A 24,753-nucleotide genomic window follows, 5' to 3' on the forward strand; every position below is an offset into this window, starting at 1 on the left:
AAGTTTATCCCACCCCTCTCAATTACAATATTATTCGGTTTGGCCATTTTTATTCCGACTAAGGTGTTTATATGGAGCATTTTCATTCGGATGGGACTTTTAAAGCAATTACAGTGCTCCATGTTAACGCACATAATGAAAAAATGGCAGGTCTATTCTTTAGCAATTACATGCCAAAACTTAATGCACAGATCATTTTACAAACAGTATCAGATTGTTTTGTTCCATCCATTCACTGCTTTGGTTATCACTAGCTGTGTTTACATGGACCGTTGGACCCTAATAACCCGATTGTAATTGGACTAGTAGGAATAAATTGGAAGTGCAACTGAAATAAAAAAAAAGTCAAAATTTAATCAGAACGAATTGGCCAGATCCAATTAAAATATCATTGGGATTTTAAGGGGTGGTTTATTCCTTTTGTAATACGAATTGAGAGCACAAACACTTGATCGGATTAAAAAATGAAACGGAGTACTAAGCATGTGCCTTTTCGTAAAATAGACGAGCTGTTCTTCCTGTTGAATAAAGTGTCATAAATGAGTGGCCTGTCATTCTGAAATTCTCTTTCCACTCATCGTCTGTAAAGTGGAGCAGGACAACGTCCCATCAGTACTTGTTTCAGACTCATCCACAGACACCTGGTTTTGGGCGCAGGATGGAGCATTTTTACTGTTTGATAAACACAAGCAGCACGGCACAACGGTTTATGTGCTCGTCGCTGCCTAATTATGAATCGAAATAGACTCAAAATATAAAACAAAGAAAATGAGGATGATCAATATGCCACAACAGCATGAAACTGTATAGTTGTGCAGTGCGTGCATGTCAAAAGATTTAATCTGGTCAGAAGCTTGTGAAATACGCACCACCCAATCACTTTATTTAGCGTTCATGTAAACATTACATTAGGACTAATCGATCGGAATTAATTAGTTCAGATTGAAGCAAAAAGTCTCCATGTAAATGTAGCTAATGTCAATCAGATTCAAATGCACATTAAAATACGGTTGTCAATCCAGAAACTTTGCCATGTGTAGTTAGCAGCATGAAACTTAGTTCAAAGTTGTAGTTCGGTTAGTTTGGTTAGTTTGGTCCGGACCAAAAAACGAAAACAAAACATATAGTCCTAGTCCGCTTGGCGTTCACACTGGCATTTTTAACAGCGCACCTAAAGTTACCGAACCAAAGGCACAGGGAGACGGTCACAACCTGATTGGCCGGTTTATATGATGTAGGAGCTCGCTTACCGAACATTCAAAACAACGCTGTGTGCTGGATTAAACGCGGTCATTTTATGCGTGTACATATGGCATTATTTTTACCAGCTGAGAACCACTTGTTTAGTGCGCACCAGGGTTCGGATGGCAGCTTTCACATATGTTCAAATGAACCGCACTAAACGAACAATTGCACCAGGGTTCGTTTTAATCGAACCAAACATGACGTGTGAACGCACCCTTAAACACCTTTGATTGGCCATTGTGTTCACACTATCAATTGGTTACAAAGCTCAACACTGCAAAAACCAAGCGGGAATCTCCCCCAGTTTCTCTTGAAGCCAATATAGAAATGACTTGAACTGCAATTCATCGACTAGCTGCTAGGGAATCTGACTGGCTGCTAGAGAATCTTATTGAGCCCCATGTGAAAATGGCCAATTTTACAGCCCAACTTTTTACTCGTTTGTTTACATTATATAAAGCCTAGTTCTGTATAATAAAGGGCGTGGCCACTTTGAGTGACAGGTGGATTGCCGTTTGTCTGCTGTCTGTTAGTCATCGCTTCACCTCAGCTCCGCCCACGTCCCGCCACTTTGCCAATTGTCAGGTATCCAGGAGTCCAGGATGGCAACGGCCAGCTCCACCCTACTTTATGCATCAAAACTGCTCTTCAGAATCCTATGGGTGACATCACAGACAGTACGTCCATTTTTTTACAGTCTATTGGCAAAAGCACATTATAAACAGAAACGTTTGACACTTTTCACAGAGCGATTACACAAAAACTCACAGGAGTGTTTTAAAGAAACTGGCTATCAGCAGGTACCAACATTGAAGAATGGCAGAAATTGTCACATTGAATGATCAAATAAATCTGTGGTTACATGTGCCGTTTACACTGAAATACATTTGGTTTAGAATTTACTCTATCAATTTTCACTCAGAAATTTCTAGTAAAGTTCACAAATTACAAGCAATGTTAAATTAAACGTGAAATAATGAAAAACTGAAACAGTTTTTTTTTTTGTAAAATGTCCTGTAATAATCTTCACAAAGAGCTTTAAATTGTTAAAGTGGACTGAATTCTTGGCATGTGTGAGTGAGTCAGAGGACATGGGAGCGAATGCTTTTCCTCTGATGTCCGCTTAGGCAACATGAGGCATTTTAACGCACTGTGTGTGTTTGATGCGACCCATCTCCTCAAAGTGGGGGTGATTCATGGGCCTGTCATCTCCCTGCACTCATTTCCTGTCTGAGTTACCCTCCTCTCCAACAGTGCAACATAAAGAACCAGCATGACGCACGACACTACCACACTTCCCTCAATAAGAGACAGATGGAGGAAGATACAACAAAACTGCCCAATTGATTGAGTCTATCAATTCCACATCTCAGTTCACTTGCAGCCCATGTGACGTAACTACACTACAGTAGGTGTGTCTGGTTTAAGACTAGAAACTGCCGGAAGTGTGGAAACGCTACCGGAGACATTCGAGACAGTCAGCTTCCATTCATCAACACTTCCTCCTCTGTATCCGCTGACATGCTCTCCAGGATCCCCTACTCGCTCCGACAGTTTCCTCTCGATGTCTCTCTTCCTCCCGTCTCTCCAGAGAGAGCAAAATAAATTGCGCGGCCAGATCAATAGGAAATTCCTTAAGAACAGAAAGTTGTGAACAAGGAGATCTCCTGGGACAATGAATGGCCTACTTCTACAACTGTGTGGGTCTGAAACATCTGGTGTCATTAATTTAATGGAGATCCCCTATAAAACAAAGCCTTTTCCCTTTTGAGACACTTTTTGGTAAAGTCAATTTCCCTCTCAGATCTCCCAAGTACTCCCACATCCACTAACGGTTCCAGGCTAGATGTTTAAGAAATCGCAAGACATTTAAAGCTTTTCTTTGATGGATTTTAATTTTTATTAGAGATGCAGGGTTTCTCTGTATAATATATCTCTGTATAATAATTATTTTTGAACAAGTAGTAGGGCTGTCAACGAATATTTTAAATTCTAATATACATTCGAATAGTTTTTAAAAAACGAATTTCGAAGGTGAAAATCAATATTCTAATTTTAAAAAGTGGGGGAAAAAGCCCGTGGTAGGAGAGGCGTGGCTGTCTGCTTTGCTAATGGGCGCGATCACGTGCCTGAGGGTTCAGGAGTTGGTCACAGGAGTCAATGCTGACGCGTCTTGCATGGAAGATGGCAGAAAGTGCAGAGCCCAACTCGACCGCGGCAGAGAAAGCGATTTTAACTCCAAAATCTAAAGAGCCTGGAAGTACTTTGGATTTTGATCAGTAGGTTGACACCAAAATTGCTGAGCTGCGAGATAAAGATGTATGCAAGCTATGTAAGACACAGTTAGCATACCATGCCTGATTTTATTTAACGTTAAACAGAAACATTACTTAAGTGTAGGCTACTGTATTGACTGAAGAGATATTGTATGAATAAAGGATAAATGCACTGCTTCCACTGGTTTGATTTTTTACCGTTTCATGCCAAGGAAAAGTTCCATGTTTACCAAACGTATATTAAAATCATAGCTTATAACTGATAATATGCACTGGATATTCGGCCACCGAAAGTTTTCGTCCGAAAATGGCCTAAAAGTGCATTTTCGTTTCTTGGTCGAAAGACTTTTATCACTGAAACAGTACGGCCGAAATGTTGTGATGACGCAAACAAACAGAAACCGCGACCTGCGCTTGCTTGTCATACGTCTGCGGTGTTGGAAGTATGTGGTTCATCTCACATCTGACGATGCATCTATATATTTGATATAACTTGAAAATAATGCTTTGTTTATGTTTCTGTCGATGGATACACATACTGGCTCCTCAGTGTTTCACTACAACAACAGCGATAATAAAAGAAAACCATGGGCAAAAACGGTCTCTCTTTGTAAACTTTGTTCAATGCATGCAAGTGTTGCCGTATGTTCGAATATGAGCCATAATTTTCACCGCCATCACCCGCGTGTAGAGCCAGAAGATGCGAATGAGAACTCGCGTGCACTGTGAGATCTGTCTCTGTGCACCCATCTGAAAGCGCGCACGTCTCACAGCGCGCAAATATTGAGTTCACTTTCAAATCTTGCGCTTAAACAGACAAACTCGCACAAAAAGTATCTCGACATGTCCATCTTGATGAGTATCCAAGCAGACATAACTTTATACAGTCGAGAAAGGCGACGCATATCCCTGCATTAGGCCGTAAAAGGGCAGTAACATTTACTGCTCTGTTTAATGTCAAACAAAGATAAGGACATCATCACTCACTGCTCTTGATTGAATAGCTTTTGTAAGTTTAATAAAGATTCATCTTTAAACAGTTAAATATGCAGTTATTACATTTCTGTACACCTTTCTGCAGGCCAGTAGACCTGTGCATTAATTATTTAATGTACACATGAGTGAGGTCAAGTTAAACATTTTAGTTTGAATTGCATTTTATACTGTGCATTGTTTTAATGTGCTAAATACATATTTGCATAATTAGTAATTGATGTATTATTTGAAACTTTAATATTAATTTATGCAATTGCAATGCCTTGATTTTTAGTAAAGTTACATAGTCATAGCCATTAATGCAAAGGTACTTTCAGTGTTTCGGTTTTCCGCCTTGGTTTCCTCTTTTTCAGTTTCGGCCAAGAATTTTGATTTCGGTGTATCCCTCCTTTTAATGCAAAAGGCCTGACAAAATTCCTACAATGTGCATCTCAATAATTAAACTTCCTAAATTTCACTCCCGCTATGCATGACAGTTTTAGGTTTCAGACATCTGTTATTCTGTTATGCATGCGACTGAGAAGCCATATCAAAGATGTTTTGTTCTGCGCACAAACACCCTCAACTCTGCTGGATCCCTCTCGTCAATCAGGTCTCTCTGGTTCTGGAGCGGAGCAGGTGGAGAGGCTGGAGTGAAACAGGTGTAAAAACAGCATGGAAGCCTGCTCACTTCGGCTGACACTTTATGGAAGTCATTCTCTCAAGTGACGCGTTCAAGAAAAGACATGTCAATAAGTCATGACACCAAGCTGACAGAACCACTTGGTTGCCTTTCGGTTGAGTAGCTGTGCAAATCACACAAATAAAACCTATTCTTCCCTGTACCATATCACATTACAATGCTGTCAGTTTTAATGTTCAATGAGAGTTAGCAAACAAGCGGAAAAACCAGTTCTCTCCTAACGATGCAAATAGCTCTCTAGTTAATGTGTGATTACTAATGCAATATTTAACTACCTTACATGCTATAACAGTAATTATACACTTAAAAGTAAGTCTATTAACAGTGACTTGCCAAATTGGACTGGTCAACAGGGATAAAATCAGACCTATTATTATACCTTTTTTTTTGTCATTTTCTATATCTCTAAGAGAAACCGTTGGGGTAAGTCCACAGTGGCAAACAGTCCGATTCGACATCTGTGTTTATCCTCCAGCAAAAAACCAAACAGGCTATATTTACTCTGGCCAAACAGGCAGAAGCAGAGAGCAAGAGAGCAAGAGAGCAAGAGAGCAAGAGAGCAAGAGAGAGAGAGAGAGAGAGAGAGAGAGAGAGAGAGAGAGAGAGAGAGAGAGAGAGACAGAGAGACAGAGAGACAGAGAGACAGAGAGACAGAGAGACAGAGAGAGAGAGAGAGAGAGAGAGAGAGAGAGAGAGAGAGAGAGAGAGAGAGAGAGAGAGAGAGAGAGAGAGAGAGAGAGAGAGAGAATAAGAAACTTCAGCAGCTTTAGGGATATTTCTGGCCCAGTTAATGGATGTCATAAAAGCAGGTAGTGATGTCACGCTAATAAACTACCTGAGAAGGTAACCCAGAGCAGTCTGTCATGTTTAAAGAATATTACTCACAAAAGTATGGTTCATTTAGTAAATGATTTTGAAAATATTTAAAAGTTTTTGTCTGTGTAACTATGTCTACTAGTGTGGTGATAACATTTTAATCACAACTTACTCTCGGTCTACATGAAATTAAATTTATTTAAGGTTTAAACTTGACCTGACTGTTGCCCAAAAATCTCTCATCATTTTGTATCCTCAAGTTGAAACTATCAGCCAATATAAGCGATTATTTTCCCTATCAGCCAATTGTTTAAAAACAGCTTGGGGCCGATTATCCTGTCAATCAAAAGGGTGCAGAAAAACATGTCCGACTCATACTGTGTGTGAAGAAAATCTCTTGTGTTGAATTTAGGGCAAATTAATACGACAAATACACATTAACAGTTAAATAATAGCTACATAATAGCAGGCTATGTTTGACCCTATGAATCACCCGTAGTTCAAGCCAGGGTTTCCAGGTCTGCAGTTTTTCCCGACACTAAACACTATTTGTAGCACGCCTCTCATCTAATAATCACACTGTGCTTTCTTACAACTAAAAGGAAACAAAGTCTCAGTTTTCAAATTCTATCTTTATCACGAAATTCAGACAATAAATGCCGTTTTGACGCTCTAAAATGTGACGCGACTGATCACTGTACCACCTCAGTTCAAGCGGCAATCTTTTCTTACTCTTTAATGCAAGTTACCGCTTGAAAAAACACACATGACCATCAAAAAGCTATGTTGAAAGATAGTACAACTTACCGAAATCCATATCATGACTCAATGTAATCACTCAATCAGTGTTTCAACTGCAGAAAGATGCCAATAATGTCACTTAACATTATCCGATGTTCAGAAACACTAGAGAATCTTACTTCCTGTTAATTATATATGGATGTTTGAATAAGCAACTGAGTTGAATACAAACATTTCAGTTTTTATTTGGGTGTAATTACTATTAATTATTATATCTGAAAATAAATAGCAGTTTAAAATGATACCCGTTGTTAGTTGCAACCAATCTTATAGCGCACCAAATGAGAGGGTTCTCTGTATAGTTTACAGATTACCCATAGATTATATAGACTAACCCATATAAGAAAAACCATTGGTATCGGCTTCAGCCGCTATCATTCTGAATAAAGTATACCTAAATTATGCGTGGGTCCGCAAACAGTGTACGTGAAGCTGCGGTCACACCAGACTATGATCACACAACATTTCTACGGACACTGCAATGGCCGTGATATGACATCAGACTCCACAGTGTCTTTTTTATAAACATGAACTCAACATATAACACACAAAAAAATGACTTTACTGCAAAAATAACCAAACATTCTTTTAATTCAGCCAAGAGGTCACGTCATGATGTATTAGTCTTCTGCTGGTCACACGTCTGGTCAAAGTTCATCAAACTTAAGCTTTGAAACGCAAACTTGAGCTTGCATTTCCGGCCTATCATGCATATGAATGGAAGTTAATGTAATGAAAAGTGCAGTGTCCGTATGCATGCCGCTCCATCTTTGTAACATGCACATAATTTAATTAGTTTTGCACTAATCAGTTGTTCCACCAGGTGACAACACAGAACCGGGATGTTGTTTTGCAGTAAAAAAAACTAACTAAAGGAGACATAAGTAACACCAACAAAATACCGGAGACTACAACAACAGACGTCCGCATTGACCATTGCTTTTGTGATGGGATTAAGAGATAGATGCAACTTCAGTTTAAAAATTTGATCGGTCACAGACACTGGACAAAGATGAAACTTTCTAAAATGTCAACTGACTGCGTTTGCACATGCCATCAAATAGAGTATGCTTTGAAAGTCTATGCCTTTAACTGTACACATACGCTATGCATGAGTAAAAAAAGTATACTTCAGGGTTTAGAGCTTAAAAAGACGTGGTCCACAGCTTGTTCCTTTTTCTCTCCACCTGATAACAATGACACACAAATGCAAGAGTAAAGAAACAGAACCCATACAACCAATAAGCCATGTTTGCAGAAGACAATGCCACCACCGCCTTAAAAATACCAACAAGGACTCAAATGACAAAATGCAAAATCCCTCAGACAATCCAGGCCTACACTCTCAGCTGGGTTTGTCCATTCAAAACCCTCAACCTATCAATAACTTTAACCAGCAGACTGCAAAAGGCAGTGAATGTGGGTTTAAGAAGCTTTTTTGGTTAGTTGATGGAAAAAGAACGTAGGAATTCCCAAGAACCCCAGCTATTCCTCCGCAGAGTCCACACACAGATATACTGCTACTTTACAGGGCACGTTACTGAAAACTGGACTTTAGCCTAACACCTGGATGCAGTTATTTAGATTTACAATGGCATTAAGCTCCTCACAAAAATGCATTTTGTCTTAAGTTATTACCTGAAAGAAGAATCGGCTCCAAGTTTGAGTCTATTTTTGTGTCACTGGCAGCAGTGACTGATGACTGATGTCCACATCTGTCCATAAAGAAGCCTCTCGCAGTTCTCTGCTACACATACCATGAGAACTAAATTTGGCCAATATGACTGTTATCAGATACATTCATGTGATTGAATTAGCCTCAGAGAGGAAGTTGCTAAAATAAAACCTCTAAATTCCAGGAACGACAGTCTGGTTCTCTAATTTCATGTACAGATTAATGTTGTGGTATGGTGTGTGTGTGTGTGTGTGTGTGTGTGTGTGTGTGTGTGTGTGTGTGTGTGTGTGTGTGTGTGTGTGTGTGTGTGTGTGTGTTGGTGATGCCATCTGACTTTCCTGAAACATACACTGATGTGTAGCTGTATAAAAATCAGCATATGACCTGCAGTAGAATCAATAATATTCATTAAGCACTTAAAGGGATAGTTCAAACAAACACCGAAAAAAGAAAAATCTAACATTATTTTTCAACATATCAAGACAAGCGAAGGCTTTTAAAAGAGTAGTTCACTTCAGAATGAAAATGTCCTGAATTTACTCACCCCCACGTCATCCAAGATGTTCATGTCTTTCTTTAGTCTAAAAGAAAATAAGGTTTTCCAGGATTTTTCTCCATATAGTGGAGTTTTAAGGGTACAATAGGTGTTGAGGGTCTAAATTGCAGTTTCAATGCAACTTCAAAGGGCTCCGCAAGATGCCAGACGAGGAATAAATGACTTATCTAGTCAAATGATTGGTCATTTTCTTTAAATTTCCTTAAAAAATATTTAAAAAATGTATATACTTTTTTACCACAAATGCTCTTCTTCCTCTGATCTGTGGATGCACCACACATTAGTCATCATGTTGTAAAAGTCATGATGAACATCTTGAATGACGTGGGGGTGAGTAAATTATCAGGAAATTTTAATTCTGAATGCGCGTAGCCAGATCTTCAGACTGACGGTTGAAGGTCTTGTGACGGAGTCCACTTTCATTGGCCAAGGGCAAAAAGGACAACTGACCAAAAGCAACCAATCACAGCGTTCTTTAGGGGCGTGAAAACAAAGTCAATGTCCACATAATAGCCATCCAGCATGCAATTAATTTATGAACGTTGTACAACATTTACTGCATAATGGCGTTCTTTCTCCAAAAAAGGTTTGGCAATTTTGTTTCCAGATAGACCGCAAAATAATGTGCCACATACATCTCCCGGAAATCAACATATCAACCAATCAGATGGTGACTACATAACTCCCAAAGTTTTGTTCGCCATATGAATCCGATGTTCAGCCAACGGCCTGTGGGCATGACGTCGGAGATTGAGATTAGGGACTAACTGACTTTTTTTTCGCAAACAAAATGAACCCTATAAAGCAGGGATGGGCAACGTCAGATCTGAAGCAACACTGTCCTGCAGTTTATCTCCAACCCTGATAAAAATAAACTCACCTGCCTGTAGCCTTAGTAATCCTGAAGCTATTCATTAGCTTTTTCAGGTGTGTTTGATTTGGGATGGAGCTAAACTCTGCAGGACAGCTGCACTCCTTGACCAACATTGCCCATCCCTGCAATAAAGCCTACTGGTTTCATATTTGATCATACAACAATTCCTAGGTTTTAAATTACATAAACTTTGCTGAAAATCCTATTGCACACAATCTACATAGCCTTCCAGCCTCTGAATGATATTTAAATACATTTTTTGCAAGTAAAAGGCTGAAATGTCCAGGATGTGGTACACGTGTCTTTTTTGCTATGAAATCTTGGCTTTTATAAATTAAACATCGCATTGTAATGGATTGACTCTCTACATCGAATTGTAATGGATTGAAGAAATTTGTATTACCTATAAATAATGTTTTAGAAAAAATCTAAAAGTATCAAGTATGATACACAACAGGCTTTTGAGGAACATTTATTTGTAGATTATCTTAATCATCATTGTATTGTATTTCATATTATGTCATGCACAATAAACACAACATAACTTTGATCATAAACATTTAAATATCATCTTAAAGCATTTTATTATTTTGGGGATATGGAGTGATATTCTTACGCATTTTTGCAAGTAGTTTGCTATAAGGTTATAAAATCACATTGGTTATCAGGATTCCATCTACTTTTTGGCCATATAAATAACAACAACGGAACCAAATTGCATTTTGCTCAGTTTGGGCCTGTTTTTCCTGCTCCATATTCTACTAACTATATCATACTATAAATATGAACCATGAAAAAGCATAATGTATCAAACATGTTTTTTCAGATGCCAGAAAGCAAGTGACTCAAACTGTGCATGCAACTTTTGTATTCCACAAAAGAAAGTTAATCATACAAGTTTGTGCTAAGATGAGCCTAAGCAAATGATGATATAATATTAATTCTGCAAGCACTATTCCTTTAATCCAATAAATGACACAAACCACCTGTTGTTAAGATTATGAAGACAAATTTTAAATGGTTCTCCCATAACCACATACATTACAATATACCACAGATAATACACAAAATATGTGTTAAATACCAAACGTAAAGCTAATTTATTCATAAACAAACTGCAAAGCAACACTGGCCTTTTCCATTGGGTTCCCCAATGGTTCTGAAACTTTACTAAGCAACAATCTGACCTCACCAACGGCCAACACACAGTTTTAGATTCTTCAAGGAGACAAATTAACTTCTTTAAGTACAAGGACACCATTGTGTGAAAAGTGTAGTCTCACTATTGTTGCATGGCCTTAGTCCAGGTGAGTGAAAACTACATAGTGCTGACGCATGCGCGCTGACTGATCAGGAAGGACGCTAAAGCGTTTATATTCTCTAACGTTTTTTCACTTAATGAAAATACAGTACAGTGAGCCCAAATCCTGCACAATGACCAGTGCTTGCCTCATAAAAACCACCATTGCCCACTATATGCTCGTGTACACAATAAAGAAACATGACAAAATCTGAAAGCTGTCCAACGGCTCCCGAGTTTTACTCGCCACTTCGCATTGTTGATTTAAACCTGGTCGTTAAAACTAATTATCCCCGGTAAACGTCTCTTACCTTATCCGATCCGGGAACGCGTGAGGGGAAAACTTCCCTAAATTCCCCTAAGAAGACGTGTGTAGTCCGTAAAAACGTTTCAGAAATCCTGTGGATATTGTCGCCCCAGCGCCGTTCGCCAACGAGGAATTCTTCTTGGCTCCCACATTCGTTATTCCTCTTCCTCCCAGCCAACCGAAACCACGACGCCCGGCTGCTACTCGCGCACACACACACGACACTGCGCATGCGCGGGGGGTGCATTCATAAGTGTCTGTAGTAATATAGGAAAGAGAGCGAAATCCGCAATGTAACGTCAACTGCGATAATTTTATAGCACATAGTTTGTCACAACATTACAAACAATAAACACAACATATGCATTGTATAAATACAAATAAAATAAAATAAAACATTACATTCAACGTCTTTCTTGTTTTTGATTTATTCCAAATAAAATGACTAAATGTGTGAAATTTGGGTTTAAACTTCTCCGCTTTGCATTATAAGTCCCTAAAACAAAAGCAAATCAATAATGTACTCCATTTCTATATCATGTTCATGTCAGAGGTTGGCATTAAAACAGTTAATACTACTGTCAGCATACACATAGTGACTGAATGGGAAAACCAACACTTCAACGATTGCTGCAACGGCAACGTAATGGTCCACCCATCCTATATATGTAAATTACACTTTGATTGTGTTGTACTGTGCAGCACAATGAGGATTTCCATTTGGAAATGAATGTGCTTTGATGCGATTGTATGACGTCAGACTGCAGTGTCATATCTTTTCGGGTCATTTCAAAGCATTTTTGCAAACAGCACACATGTGGTTCGTGCAACAAAGCCAATTCTCGGTATGTAAAGACTATCCTTTTTTAAGGGCTCTATAGTATGACACATTTATATACCAGGCAGTAGCCTACCATTCTATCTATTCAGTAGGCTACTTTAAACTTAGCAGGCATATGAGTATTTTTTTTCTAGTAGTGTATAGCACACCCTTGTGGTGACTTTTGTTATAAGAATTCCTTCAATATTATCAATGTTCACTCTTCTGTAGAATCGTTTTAAACCAAGATGGCTAAATGGCTTGAAATGTTTGCTAAACTACTTGTAATTCATTGCAGCCAGCTTTGTTATATGTTAATATATGTTAATATATGTCAATCGTATGTAATAACCTAGTTCAACTTTTTAATTGGCTATCACAACCAAAAATGCTCTCTAATGCTTTGAACAAGAGACTAAGTTTGTGGAGTCTGACACAAAATAGTGAATTATTTAAAATAATTTCAGATGGAGAGTCAGCTTTAAAATACACCAAAGCTATGTTTAACTTTCCATAAGCAAAAACATTTAAAGCAGCTCAGTTGATTTGCATGTCCACGAAAAAAAACACATGTGGTACGCCATTAGGCCTATTCTTCACCATAAAACAGGCTTTAAAATATCTTTAGATTCATTAAAAATCTAAATATTTTCCTCAGGCTAATGCGGTTCTTAATTTTACTGATTATTACATATGTTCATTGGAAAATAGCTTATTACGTTGCTGCAATGGTTAATCTATATTAAGCATTTGTTTTAAAATCACTGTCTGGCTTCATACAGGCTATTGAGAATCATGTATGAGTTTTCCATCCTCTGAATTTATGATATTTGTCCCCTTTAATGCATCTTTGCTCCAGATAGTGTATGAGACCAAAGCATGATGGGGAAAGAGCAGGTTAGTGACACTTAACACACACCTTCTGCACTACATCTTCTGTTCTCTAGTCTGACAACTTAACCAACATCAACTTATATAGCAGTTAGTATACATGGCAGACTGATCCTGTACTGGAGAACAGGACTTTATGGCGTGACTACAAGAAGCCAAAAAGAAAAACTGCCATTGATGTAATCCAGAATCTCAGCAGGGGGCAGTATGACATAATGGAGCAAAACTGTTCTCCTTTTAGTACATGCTGTTCAGGTCAGCTATACTGAACTGCATTTCTATCTAAGGCTTATGAAAAAATTGTATTATCATTATTATTCTTTTATGTTTCAGGTTAATAAAGAGTTTGTCCAATAAAGTTGTCAAACATATAATTACGTAATTGAAGTCATAGTAATATAGTCATATTTAGTCGCTATTTATATTAAGGTATGATCCAGCTAATCCAGCTTGGGTATGTTTGTGTGTGGTTCACTATCTTTGTGGGGACTCTCCATTGACATAATGGTCTTTAAAATGTATAAACTGTACTTTCTGTCCTCCTTACACTAACCTTACCCATCACATGAAGCATTCTGCATTGTTACATTTTTAATAAAACGTTGGTTAGTATGTTTTTAAAGCTATTTTAAATATGAGGACGTATGAAATGTTTACGTCGTAATAACAGTGTAATACCCGTGTCATTAAAAAAATGTGTGCCTTCGTAAATCAAACACACACACACACACACACACACACACACACACACACACACATGTCGTGTTTCCATGTTTTATGTGGACTTTCCATAGGCGTAATGGATTTCATACTGTACAAACTGTACATCCTATCCCCCTACACAGCCCCTGCCCCTAAACCTACCCATCACAGGAAACATTCTGCATTTTTACTTTCTAAAAAAAACTCCTTCTGTCTGATTTATAAGATGTTTTCCTCATGGGGACCTAAAAATGTCCCCACAAGGACAAGGATTTCGGATATTGCCATCTTTGTGGGGACATTTTGTCCCCATAACGTAGGGATTACCAGGTCACACACACACACACACACACACACACACACACACACACACACACACACACACACACACACACACACACACACACACACACGCACGGTCTACTATTTTTGTGGGGACTCTCCACAATGATTTTTATACTGTACAAACTATATATTCTCTGCCCTCACACTAACTCTGCAAACAAAATTGTGTGCATTTTCAAATGGTAAATGAAAAAGATTCTGTATGATTTATAAGCTTGTTTCCTCAAGGGGACCTCAATTTAGGTCCCCACAGTGACATGAGTCCCCATGAGTCAGTGTGCATTCAGGTTGAAGTACTCACCACCGGGACAGAAAAAACATAAACACACAGACGCATCGCATGTACACACATTTTATCTATAAAATATATATTAAAAAATTATATATTTTATATTATTATTCACACACACATAGATACATTATATATATATCTATATCTATATCTATATATATATATATATATATATATATATATATATATATATATATATATATATATATATATATATATTATATTATATTATATTATATTATATTATATTATATTATATTATATCTGGTCCTAGTAGGTCCCACATCCACTTTGCATACATTACAAACTCCATTTCCCAGAATGCCCTACTGTCCTCCACCCCCAGTCCAGCCGGTGTATTTGGATACAAAGTCAGCCTCAGGAGCTGACAGCCCGGTCCATGGAATAGATCGTCTGTCTCACAGATAAAGAAAACGCTGTTAGAAACGATTGAGATGGACGACAGGCAGACTATCTGACCCAGCTTGGAGAAATATTACAAGAGCATCCTTCAGTGGAATTCGATGATGTATACAACAAATGGGAATATTTCAGCATTATGATACGCCCATGCGACGAGCTGTGTGGATGTTGTGATGTACAGTGAACGATCCAAGCAACCACAAACATACATCTGAATTTAGAAAACCGGTTCTTGGGCTGGTAGGACGCATGGATACTTTCATACTGATATCTGGATTACAAGAAATACTGTTGCAGAATCTAGAAAGGAACTAGGTGGCTATTATTATTACTATTGTTGTTGTTGTTATTATTATTATAAAGATGGTGGACGCATTTTGTGTTGGCTTTTATTTGGGCAACATAAATATATTATTAAGAAATTCTTCGCCTAATCGCTACGACCTGAATAAAAGTCACCTTTATGCAAGCCGTCTGCATCACTCTCATTCTTCATAGAATGCTCTCAATATCGCTGCATTTTAATAATCCAATACCAAGCCAAAGTTCCGCTTAAGCTTGTCATACATTTCTATTTATATACGCAACTGACTCCAGCTTATGGATCAACTGCTCGATGACAACTGTTAAAATGACAATCGTGGAAAATAAAGACGAAACAAGCACTTAGAAATAACACAAACTGACAGTATCGTATGACTTGGATTAAATTGCAAACAGTAGACGAGTTGTAGCTGTAGTTATTGATTAAATATTAATAAACCGAATATATGCCTTTCCAAATATGCAAAACTCTATATGGGTAGAATATATTATTATGTATATCGACTAAAGCTAATGACAACCACGACTCTGCCATTGTGATTCTCATCTTAAAATGGACGCGCGCTTTCCTTGACGGATATCGAGATCTTATAGAGTTCGCGATGTGCCGGATTTGCACGAGACGAGAGAAACGTGAATATTACGAATTTGCAAATAATCGTGGATGTTTTGAGATCACGAGCTGGCGCATCCCTGTGAGCCTATCAGAGCTGAATGTCCGAAGATGCCTTAAGCCTGTGCATGCGTGTGTTTAAGGCTATGAATATGCATTGCACATCCATTGCAAAGAGCAACATCGATGTACATTTACAGATATGATAGTTTTACATGGATCGAATTTGCATAGATTAGATCTTAAGGCAATATTCCAGTAGATTTTAACCCCTACTAGAACATGATATGTGATGTAGGGCAAATTATCAGAAGACCCATCTAGTTCCTGATTCATCCTAGCTAGTTACTAGCAGAAATCAGTCAAGGGCTTCAATGATTCTTCCAATGGAAAAGCCCAATGCTGTCTTATCAAGCAACCAAAAAGAAAACATTCTCACATCTTGATGGACTGGATATTCTCACCTAATCTCACAGACTTTGGATCTCATAGGAACAACTTGCATTGTAATGCAAAACTCTTATTCAGACGATTTTCCCTAGTCATATTAGAGCTGTAAGCATTTGTCTCACTGTAATGGCTCTTTAAATTATAAAACACACAAAAAGTGTGCTGTGGACAATCCAAGCAACCAGCGAGGACAGTGAAGGGGTAGCTGAGCAGAAGCTTTACTCAGTGATCTCTTCCCTCATGAACAAGGCCTGTACTCAGTAGATGGGCTCTGCATGGATATTGTGCGCAAGTTGACAGAGGGCCTCCTCCAGCTTTTGAGACCTCATCGCTGACCTGTGCACTCAGTAATGGATCCATACACAAGACTGAGTGGAGTAGGAGCTGGAAGCAATGGCAGTGCTGCCCCACTACCTTGCACTAACAACGGGGGTTCCTGTGGACCACCAGTTGCCCCAGCAAATCCAAATTCAACACACAACAGCAGCTGCCAGAACTCCTCTACTCTTCACGTCTCAGTGGAATCCCCAGATTCACATCTTGCCCATCACCATGAAGGCATTAACACTTACTGGACAGCTGTCTTCGATTATGAGGCCACAGCAGACGAGGAGCTGACCTTGCGTCGCGGCGACCTACTGGAGGTGCTCTCCAAGGACTCCAAAGTGTCTGGAGATGAGGGCTGGTGGACTGGAAAGATCAAAGGCAAGGTGGGCATATTTCCTAGTAATTATGTGACCCGACGGGACGCCAGCTACCCAGCATTGCCTCCGGGAGGTCTGGTCGGTGGGGAGTCGCCACTGGAGATTGATTTCTCAGAGCTGTGCTTGGAGGAAGTGATCGGCGCGGGCGGCTTTGGAAAGGTGTATAGGGGTGTATGGCGAGCTGAGGAAGTGGCTGTTAAAGCGGCTCGTCAGGACCCAGATGAGGACATCAGCGCCACGGCAGAGAACGTAAGGCAGGAGGCCAGACTCTTCTGGATGCTCCGACACCGCAACATCATCTCTCTCCGAGGTGTTTGCCTGCGGGAGCCAAATCTTTGCCTGGTTATGGAATATGCCCGTGGCGGAGCACTTAACCGGGCACTTGCTGGGAAAAAGGTGCCTCCTCGGGTACTGGTGAATTGGGCAGTGCAGATTGCGACTGGAATGGACTACTTGCACAACCAGACTTTTGTGCCAATCATCCATCGAGACCTCAAATCCAGCAACAGTGAGTCATGTTTCGTTCATTCACAGTCAAAATAAATTTGCTAAATCAGGGTTCCTCAAACTCTGTCCTGGAGGGCTCTAGTGATCCTGAAGACCTTCATTAGCTTGCTCTGGTGTGTTTGATCAGGGTTGAAGCTAAACTCTGCAGGGCAGTGGCCCTCCAGGACCGAGAGTTTGAAGAACCCTCTGCTAAATTGTACCTTGTCACTGGGTCAGTACCCAGAAAACATTGGTCCGACGGCAACTCGTGTCCCTGGCCAAAAATAGTTGTGGTTGGATGGCATTAATCTGTAAAAATATGTAACACAGAACATTTCCTAAAAATGCATGCCGTTCAACTTTCATTATGGAATTATTTTTCAACCATGACGAGACGTGTCGGAAGGACATCTTTTCAATGGTCATTAAGCTAAAAGTTATATATTATTACCATGGGAATAGAAATATATACTTACTTTATGAATCCTTCAGGGGTAATTAAGGTACAAAGATGTGATAAGCTGTTGTACCCCTAAATGCACAAATTTTGCAATTGTTTTCAGAGTGTGTGTTCTGATGCACTCAACACCAACACACATATGCGACAACATATTGATAAGGGGTAAATGCCTTTGGGACACTTATGCTATGTCAGATCCAGACCCCACAACAGTTTCCATCAAATGTATATTTACTTATCTTAAAATTTGTGCAAGGGAATCTGTGACTATTGTGAAAGGACAAAAGGAACAGATCCTGTGTGGTGACTTTTTTTTGTTTGTGTAGCCTCTTGTCGTTGCATTGCTTTCTCTTCTTAAGGAGCTGGGCTGCTCTGCTCTGGAAAACGCTGGGCTATTTTTGGTCCTTTGTGCTATTTGCTGCTAAGCACAGTTGGAGTTGTTGTGGGCAGAAAAGAAGAGAGTGGCTGAATGGATGAGTATGGACGCATTTTGGAAAATGAACACGAGATACTAAGGGTTTGGCTTTTGCAGTTTTTGCAGTAGCAGAGCTTGACAGACACTCCAGAGAAGATTTAGCAAAGTCTGCTAATCCCTGTCCTTGTCAAATCCACGAAAACAGTCCTCCCAGTGCTGCTCCCTCTCCCAGCAATGGGATGCTTGTTTACCGTGCCCCTGTAGACACAGGAGGGGTGAAAGCATTAGCTGTCAGAGTTTAGAGTTTCACTGCTTCTCATTATCCAGGGGCTCTGAGCTCAGGTATCCTCTTCAAACTGTAGGTGTACTTGGAGATTGGCACAGCTGCCGTGGCAACAGAGGCGGATTCCAAGCCCTCCAGCCTCTTCCCAGCTCCCCATTTATTGCACCCTAGACATCCCCCTCCCCCAGTACAGTCCCTGCTCAACAACGCAGTACAGAGGGATTGTGTGGATGGTATAGTGTCCTCTTTAGTGCACCAACAATTGCATTCCTTTACGAGGTGTTGGTGTTTGTTTGTCACAATTTATCTAGTACCCCTCATAATTCACTTGGATTTGTAAATATATCATATAGAACAATGATACGAGGAGTCAAAGACAAAGACTTTTATATTAGCATACCAAAATGACTGTAATAGCTGCCTCTCCCTCATGTTGCCTTGAGGGCTAATTTGAACATACTTGGTTCGCTGGTTGTCAGTGCATCTGAATAACTAGGATAATCTGATTACTGTGACCTCTTTTAAAGTAATGTCACTCTGTGCGAGTTGATAGGCTGGAGTCATTGGTCAGTTCATGTTGGTAAATGAGCTCACGCTGGACTTAAGTTACTGTTATTAAAGAATGCCCCAAAACAAAAGAGAAATGGGGATCAATTGGAAGGGTGACTCAGCTGCGAGTAACGCTAAACCCCTGATCACCTTCCCCTGACACACTCCAGGCAGGTCTTTCCTGAAACACAGGAATGGCTAATACACACTGTCTAGTGCAATCAGAGAGTCACTGCAAACATTTTCTCACTCTTAATGAAGCCAATTTATATCCCTACACTCCACTTAAATATTATAGTAATAAAATAAAGGCATACTGATGTTAAAGGCTGTGATAGACGTGTATATTAGTCAGACATATTAATCAGATTATATTTGACAACTTTGAGATTATCAGCATCAGCCAGTAGCTGGTCATTCCACCTAGTTGCACTTTTAAATCAGCTTACAGCAATGTCAGCTGATGGTTTCTGGATTTTATGCATTTGGATACACATATTGTGGCAAATTTTATTTGTCATTATTAATTTGCATTTCATAAATTGTTATTATCTATAACAAATTAATACTTTTTTTCAGCAAAAATAGGTAACACTTTATTTTAAAGTGTCATTGTTAAAGTGTAATTATATATTAAAGTACAGAGTAATATTTAGTAATACGTGTATTATAGGGTTAGGGTAGGATTAGGGTTTATTTTAGGGTTAGTTTCATGTAATTATGCATTATTAACTGTTATTACTGTGGTATTTGTACATGTAACAAGGACACTGTGAAATAAAGTGTTACCCTTTATTTTAAGGTGACATAATTACATTGTACTTAAATAAATATTGAGAAATATTAATTAACTACATGTACTTACGGTTAGGGTTTGGTTAAGGGTTAGTTACTTGTAATTATGCCTAATTTACTGTTAGTAACGTTAGTAATTTACTGTTAGTAACGTGTGGCATTAAAGGCTCTTACATTGATACAAAATAAATTCAAATAAAAGTTGTTCTTTCGAATTTTCAGTTTAAATGTTCCTATAAAAATGTATAGGTTTCTACAAACTGGTTTCTACAAAAATATGAAGCACCACAGCTGTTTTTAGCATTTATAATAATAATGAGAAATGTTTCTTTCAGCACCAAAACAGCATTTTAGAATGATTCTGATGATGATTCAGCTTTGCCACCACAGGAATAAATGACATTTTACACAAAATAAAACAGAAACATTTATTTTTACAAGTTTAATGTATTTTGGAAAGCTACCACCCTGCCCTCTAGATGTCAATATCATTATTGGGCATTAACAACCCATTTAGTTTGACACATTACTAGTAACTACTAGTTAAGGTTACTAGTTTACCATGCTTCTTCAGTGACAGGACAAGTTTATATTCTCAACCGTGAAAGTAAATATGCAGTCCTGCATTTTTATGGCCTTAACACATCCCTTACTCTCTTATGTGCATGTGCACACCTAAAATGTATATATAAAATAGGGTTGTGGTTGTTTTGGATTTGATGATCTGTTCTGAAATATTCACCTCAGTGAGGCTGGGCCCTTTTTGTACTCGATCCATTAATGGCCATGATGTCCATACCATCCTACTTGCTTGTAAAGTTGTAAAGGAAGACTTGTCAAATAATGTTTTATTAGCAGTTGTAGAGAAAATGAATCAGGGAAAATGGTCAGAGAATGGCTGACAACACAGGAACAATGAGCCCTTTATTGCACGCCCAAGACAGAGATGGCTCTACAATGACAGGAGTCACTCGTCTGGCTTGGATATGAGAAAATGAGCATCTGGACCTTGCCATTCAGATGGATACAGGGAACAGGGGGAAAAGACTAAGGGACGTATATGTGTGGCTACATGTTTGTATGTCCTGGAAAAGCCCCAGGGTCTGAACTCACACAGAGGAGGGATGGTCAGTGCTGGGTTATAAGCACCGGGGTCAGCGGGGTACAGGGTAGAGCGACTCATTTGTCACAAATGACAGATGAATTGCTGTAGTTATATGTCTTTCTAAATTTCCTGTTGCTCAATTTGTAGTGCATGGCACAAGGTCAAGGGTTCAATTCCCATCGAACATTAAAAAATATATACAATTGTATGTCTCTTATGAACATCTGCCAAATGCATAGCCTAAATGTACTTGCACATGACGTCACAAACTATGTACCTGTCAAACTGTGACTAAAATATTTTATATTGGTATTGTAGCGTTACAAGCAGTGTTGGGAAAAGTTACTTTTAACTGTAATGTGTTACAATATTGCGTTACTTTCTAAAAAAGTAACTACTTGTGCTACTACAATAAAAGTTACTTTTATGGAAAGAAATCTGTTACTTTTTCTCACCTGGGCTGGGATTGCTTTCTTGTTTTTTAAACAACAAAAAGTTGGGAAATGAAATGGCCCTTTAGCACCAAAAGTAAAATGATATAATCCTCAGACTGAAGGAAATGCAAATTCACGCCTGTACAGTAGAGGGCGCAGCTCTAAACAGACCTTTCAACTTTTACTGTTTTTATTGCCTCTCTCACACAGACTCGGTATTCAGAAGTTTTGCTTTTGAGGCTACAAAAAAAGACGTACAATAGAGGCCTGACAGTTTCACAAGCTGCCTTCATGAAAACACCCTGCATTCATGCGACACACAAGTGTCACCCATAATTTTAGGTGTTCCGTTAATAAGTAATAGGATACATTCCTTTCCCACCGATTAGAATGAGTCAGTAAAAGGGATGGTGGTAAAAGTGGGGCCATGGACTTCTTGCATTGTTTGCACTCTGGTTAGTGACCATGAGTCATTTTTCCGGGCCTTTATGTGTTAAATGTTATGCACCAATGCCATTTTTAGAGGCTTTACGGCCAAATTTACTCGCAGCTTGCACCAGCACAAACCCTCTTTTGGCGGTTTAAACTACTGTCAGGATTTACTTAAGAGACACAGTGAAAAATTAGTGGTGTAAAGCAGTGGACAGGGTTATTTTTGTGGCTGACTCTTGCATTTATAGGAGTTTCCCTTTCAGACGCAACATTTATGAGGAGAGTATTTAAATGAATCGTGCAAGGTGATTTACTAAGGTTTGCGCTCATCAATTAACTGCTGTTTGCGGCATTATTTACTGTACAAAAAAAGCATGTCGTCTTCAACGAGACGTTAATTTGCACTACTGTAGATTGCATTGGTTATTACGGAAATCTGCAATTCTATTTGACTCAAATTGAGTGGCTCTGTGTAGAGGATTACTCTTTAATTCTGTTACAGTAACTATTCTTTTATTATTTGCATTATCTTTCACATACAGTTTTGTTTTGTAGACATCGATCGATTGTGTGCTTTTTCCTATTCCTCACTCTCAAGTAGTGTTGAGAACTCTGTAAATCAATTGTCTTTTTTATTGAAACATCTAATGATGCAAATCAGTCCAATTAATTGAATTTCTCTACATTATTTGAGATTCAAACGGTCATGAATCAGTGGATTCATGATTCGGATCTCGTGTCAAACTGCTGAAATCACTTGACGTTGGAGATCCGAATCATGAATCAATCCGCTGATTCATGACCGTTTGAATCTTTATTTGAGGTTTGAAAAAAAACGCGGAAGAGAAGACAATGCTGAATAAAGTCGTAGTTTTTACTATTTTTGGACCAAACTGTATTTTCGAAGCTTCAAGATATTCTAACTAACTAACTGATGTCACATATGGACTACTTTGATGATGTTTTTATTCCCTTTCTGGACATGGACAGTATAGTGTGCATACACTTGGATACGCTCTCGGACTAAATATAAAATATCTTAAACTGTGTCTGAAGATGACCGGAGGTCTTACGGGTGTGGAACGACATTAGGGTGAGTCATTAATGACAAATGTAATTTTTGGGTGAACATAACCCTTTAATTAAGATTTATACATCACCGGAAAGCTAAATAAAGATATTCTTTGATGTATATTTTGTTAGGATAATACTTGGCCTAGATTAACTATTTGAAAATCTGGACTCTGAGGGTGCAAAAAAAAGTTTTTTTTGTTTTGTTGAGAAAATCACCGTCCACATTAGGTCCTTTGCAATGCATATTACTACTAATAATACTTTTGATATATTTTTATGGTAGGAAATTTACAAAAAATCTTCGTGGAACGTTTACTTAATATGTGTATGATTAAGAAAAATCTATCATTTTGACCCATACAGTGTATTGTTGTCTATTGCCTCAAATATACCCGCTAGATACATGACTGGCTTTGTGCTCCTGGGTCACATACATATAGGTTTTATCCAAAAAAGGCAAGCTCCAGCACTGACTGTGATACTCCTTGGGTCATATTTGAAACATTTTGGTGGGAATTGGGCATCTGTAGTGCAGGTGTGTTTAGAAGCTGTGTGTATTGGTCATCTTTTGTCTTGGCATGTGTGAGTGAGAGTAAGCAACTAGTGTAGGTCAGCGTCTTTCTTAGTTTAAACTTTGACACAGTTTAAATGCAAGCCAGATAGCAAATACACACAGTATCTGCCACACAAAAATCAATAAAGAGACAATAAAAAGCAGACCTGGCAGTCTTGGTTAATGACCTGAAGACTGTAGTGCTCATATGACAGAGTAAAACTGTTCTAGTTAATATATAACCAGACACATTTTTGCAGGCATGAGAATTTCTTAGTTGTTTATTTTTTTATTTAAAGAGCTAGAGTCCAAGGTTTGGCTCAGATCTCACGTGACACAAAGACAACAAAGTGCTTATCCACACCCAAACTGAGCACACACTATAATGCATCCCACACACACAGACATTTACTCTGGACTGCAGCATCACCGAGTCTGATCAAAGCAAGACCTGCCCACACAGCTAATATACACACATTTACGCTTACAGAAATGTCTACTACAGGTGTTCTGACACAGACAGTACCACACATCCATGCCCACCAACTTAAGTGACACACAGAGCATGTTGTGGATATTGTGGGAAAGACACAGAGTACATAGTGTTGTAGTCCACATACCCATGCAGTGCACACTGAACAATACATGCAAATGTGACAACACAGGCAGTCTCTATACTGTAGCTCTGTACACAGAACACACTGGCATGGCCGAGTCCCTCTGATCTTGAGCACAATGCCCATGGGTGGCCTGCTCTTCTGCCATCTTACAGGGTCATAGAAGTCAGAGGAGTATTGTTGGATCACTGAAAGAAGGCAGATGGGAGCCGGGGGAGCAAGGCAGAGCCTCCCTAGACTAGAACAGGTTGTATCAGAGTGTCCTGTAAACAGATCATTACACAGCACAGCAGCCGTGTTTTCATTAACCAGTCCCTTGAGGTCAGATGGTTTATTATCTCAGAGAATGTAAGGTGAATTCATCTTAAATTGTAGCTTGGGTGAATAAAAGAGGTACTGCACCGTTGCAAAACTGCCTTTTAACTTGGCTACCTATGCAGTAGAAAAGTAGAGAAAAT

General features: G+C 38.9%; 2 protein-coding genes across 4 annotated transcripts in view; one reads left to right on the forward strand and one right to left on the reverse strand.

Moving 5' to 3' along the window:
* Positions 1-11,733, reverse strand: part of sipa1l3 (signal-induced proliferation-associated 1 like 3) — a 107,296-nt gene extending 95,563 nt beyond the window's left edge. For both annotated transcript variants that reach the window (XM_067419039.1, XM_067419038.1), the window contains exon 1: positions 11,533-11,733. The gene's annotated coding sequence lies outside the window, so the exon portion shown is untranslated. The remainder of the gene's footprint in view (positions 1-11,532) is intronic.
* A 3,211-nt stretch (positions 11,734-14,944) lies between these two features.
* Positions 14,945-24,753, forward strand: part of map3k10 (mitogen-activated protein kinase kinase kinase 10) — a 46,239-nt gene continuing 36,430 nt past the window's right edge. For both annotated transcript variants that reach the window (XM_067419040.1, XM_067419042.1), the window contains exon 1: positions 14,945-17,600. In XM_067419040.1, the coding sequence (XP_067275141.1) occupies positions 16,739-17,600 (862 nt within the window). In that variant the 5' untranslated portion in view covers positions 14,945-16,738. The remainder of the gene's footprint in view (positions 17,601-24,753) is intronic.

The sequence above is a fragment of the Pseudorasbora parva genome, chromosome 16, assembly GCF_024679245.1.
Source record: "Pseudorasbora parva isolate DD20220531a chromosome 16, ASM2467924v1, whole genome shotgun sequence".
Lineage (NCBI taxonomy): Eukaryota > Metazoa > Chordata > Actinopteri > Cypriniformes > Gobionidae > Pseudorasbora > Pseudorasbora parva.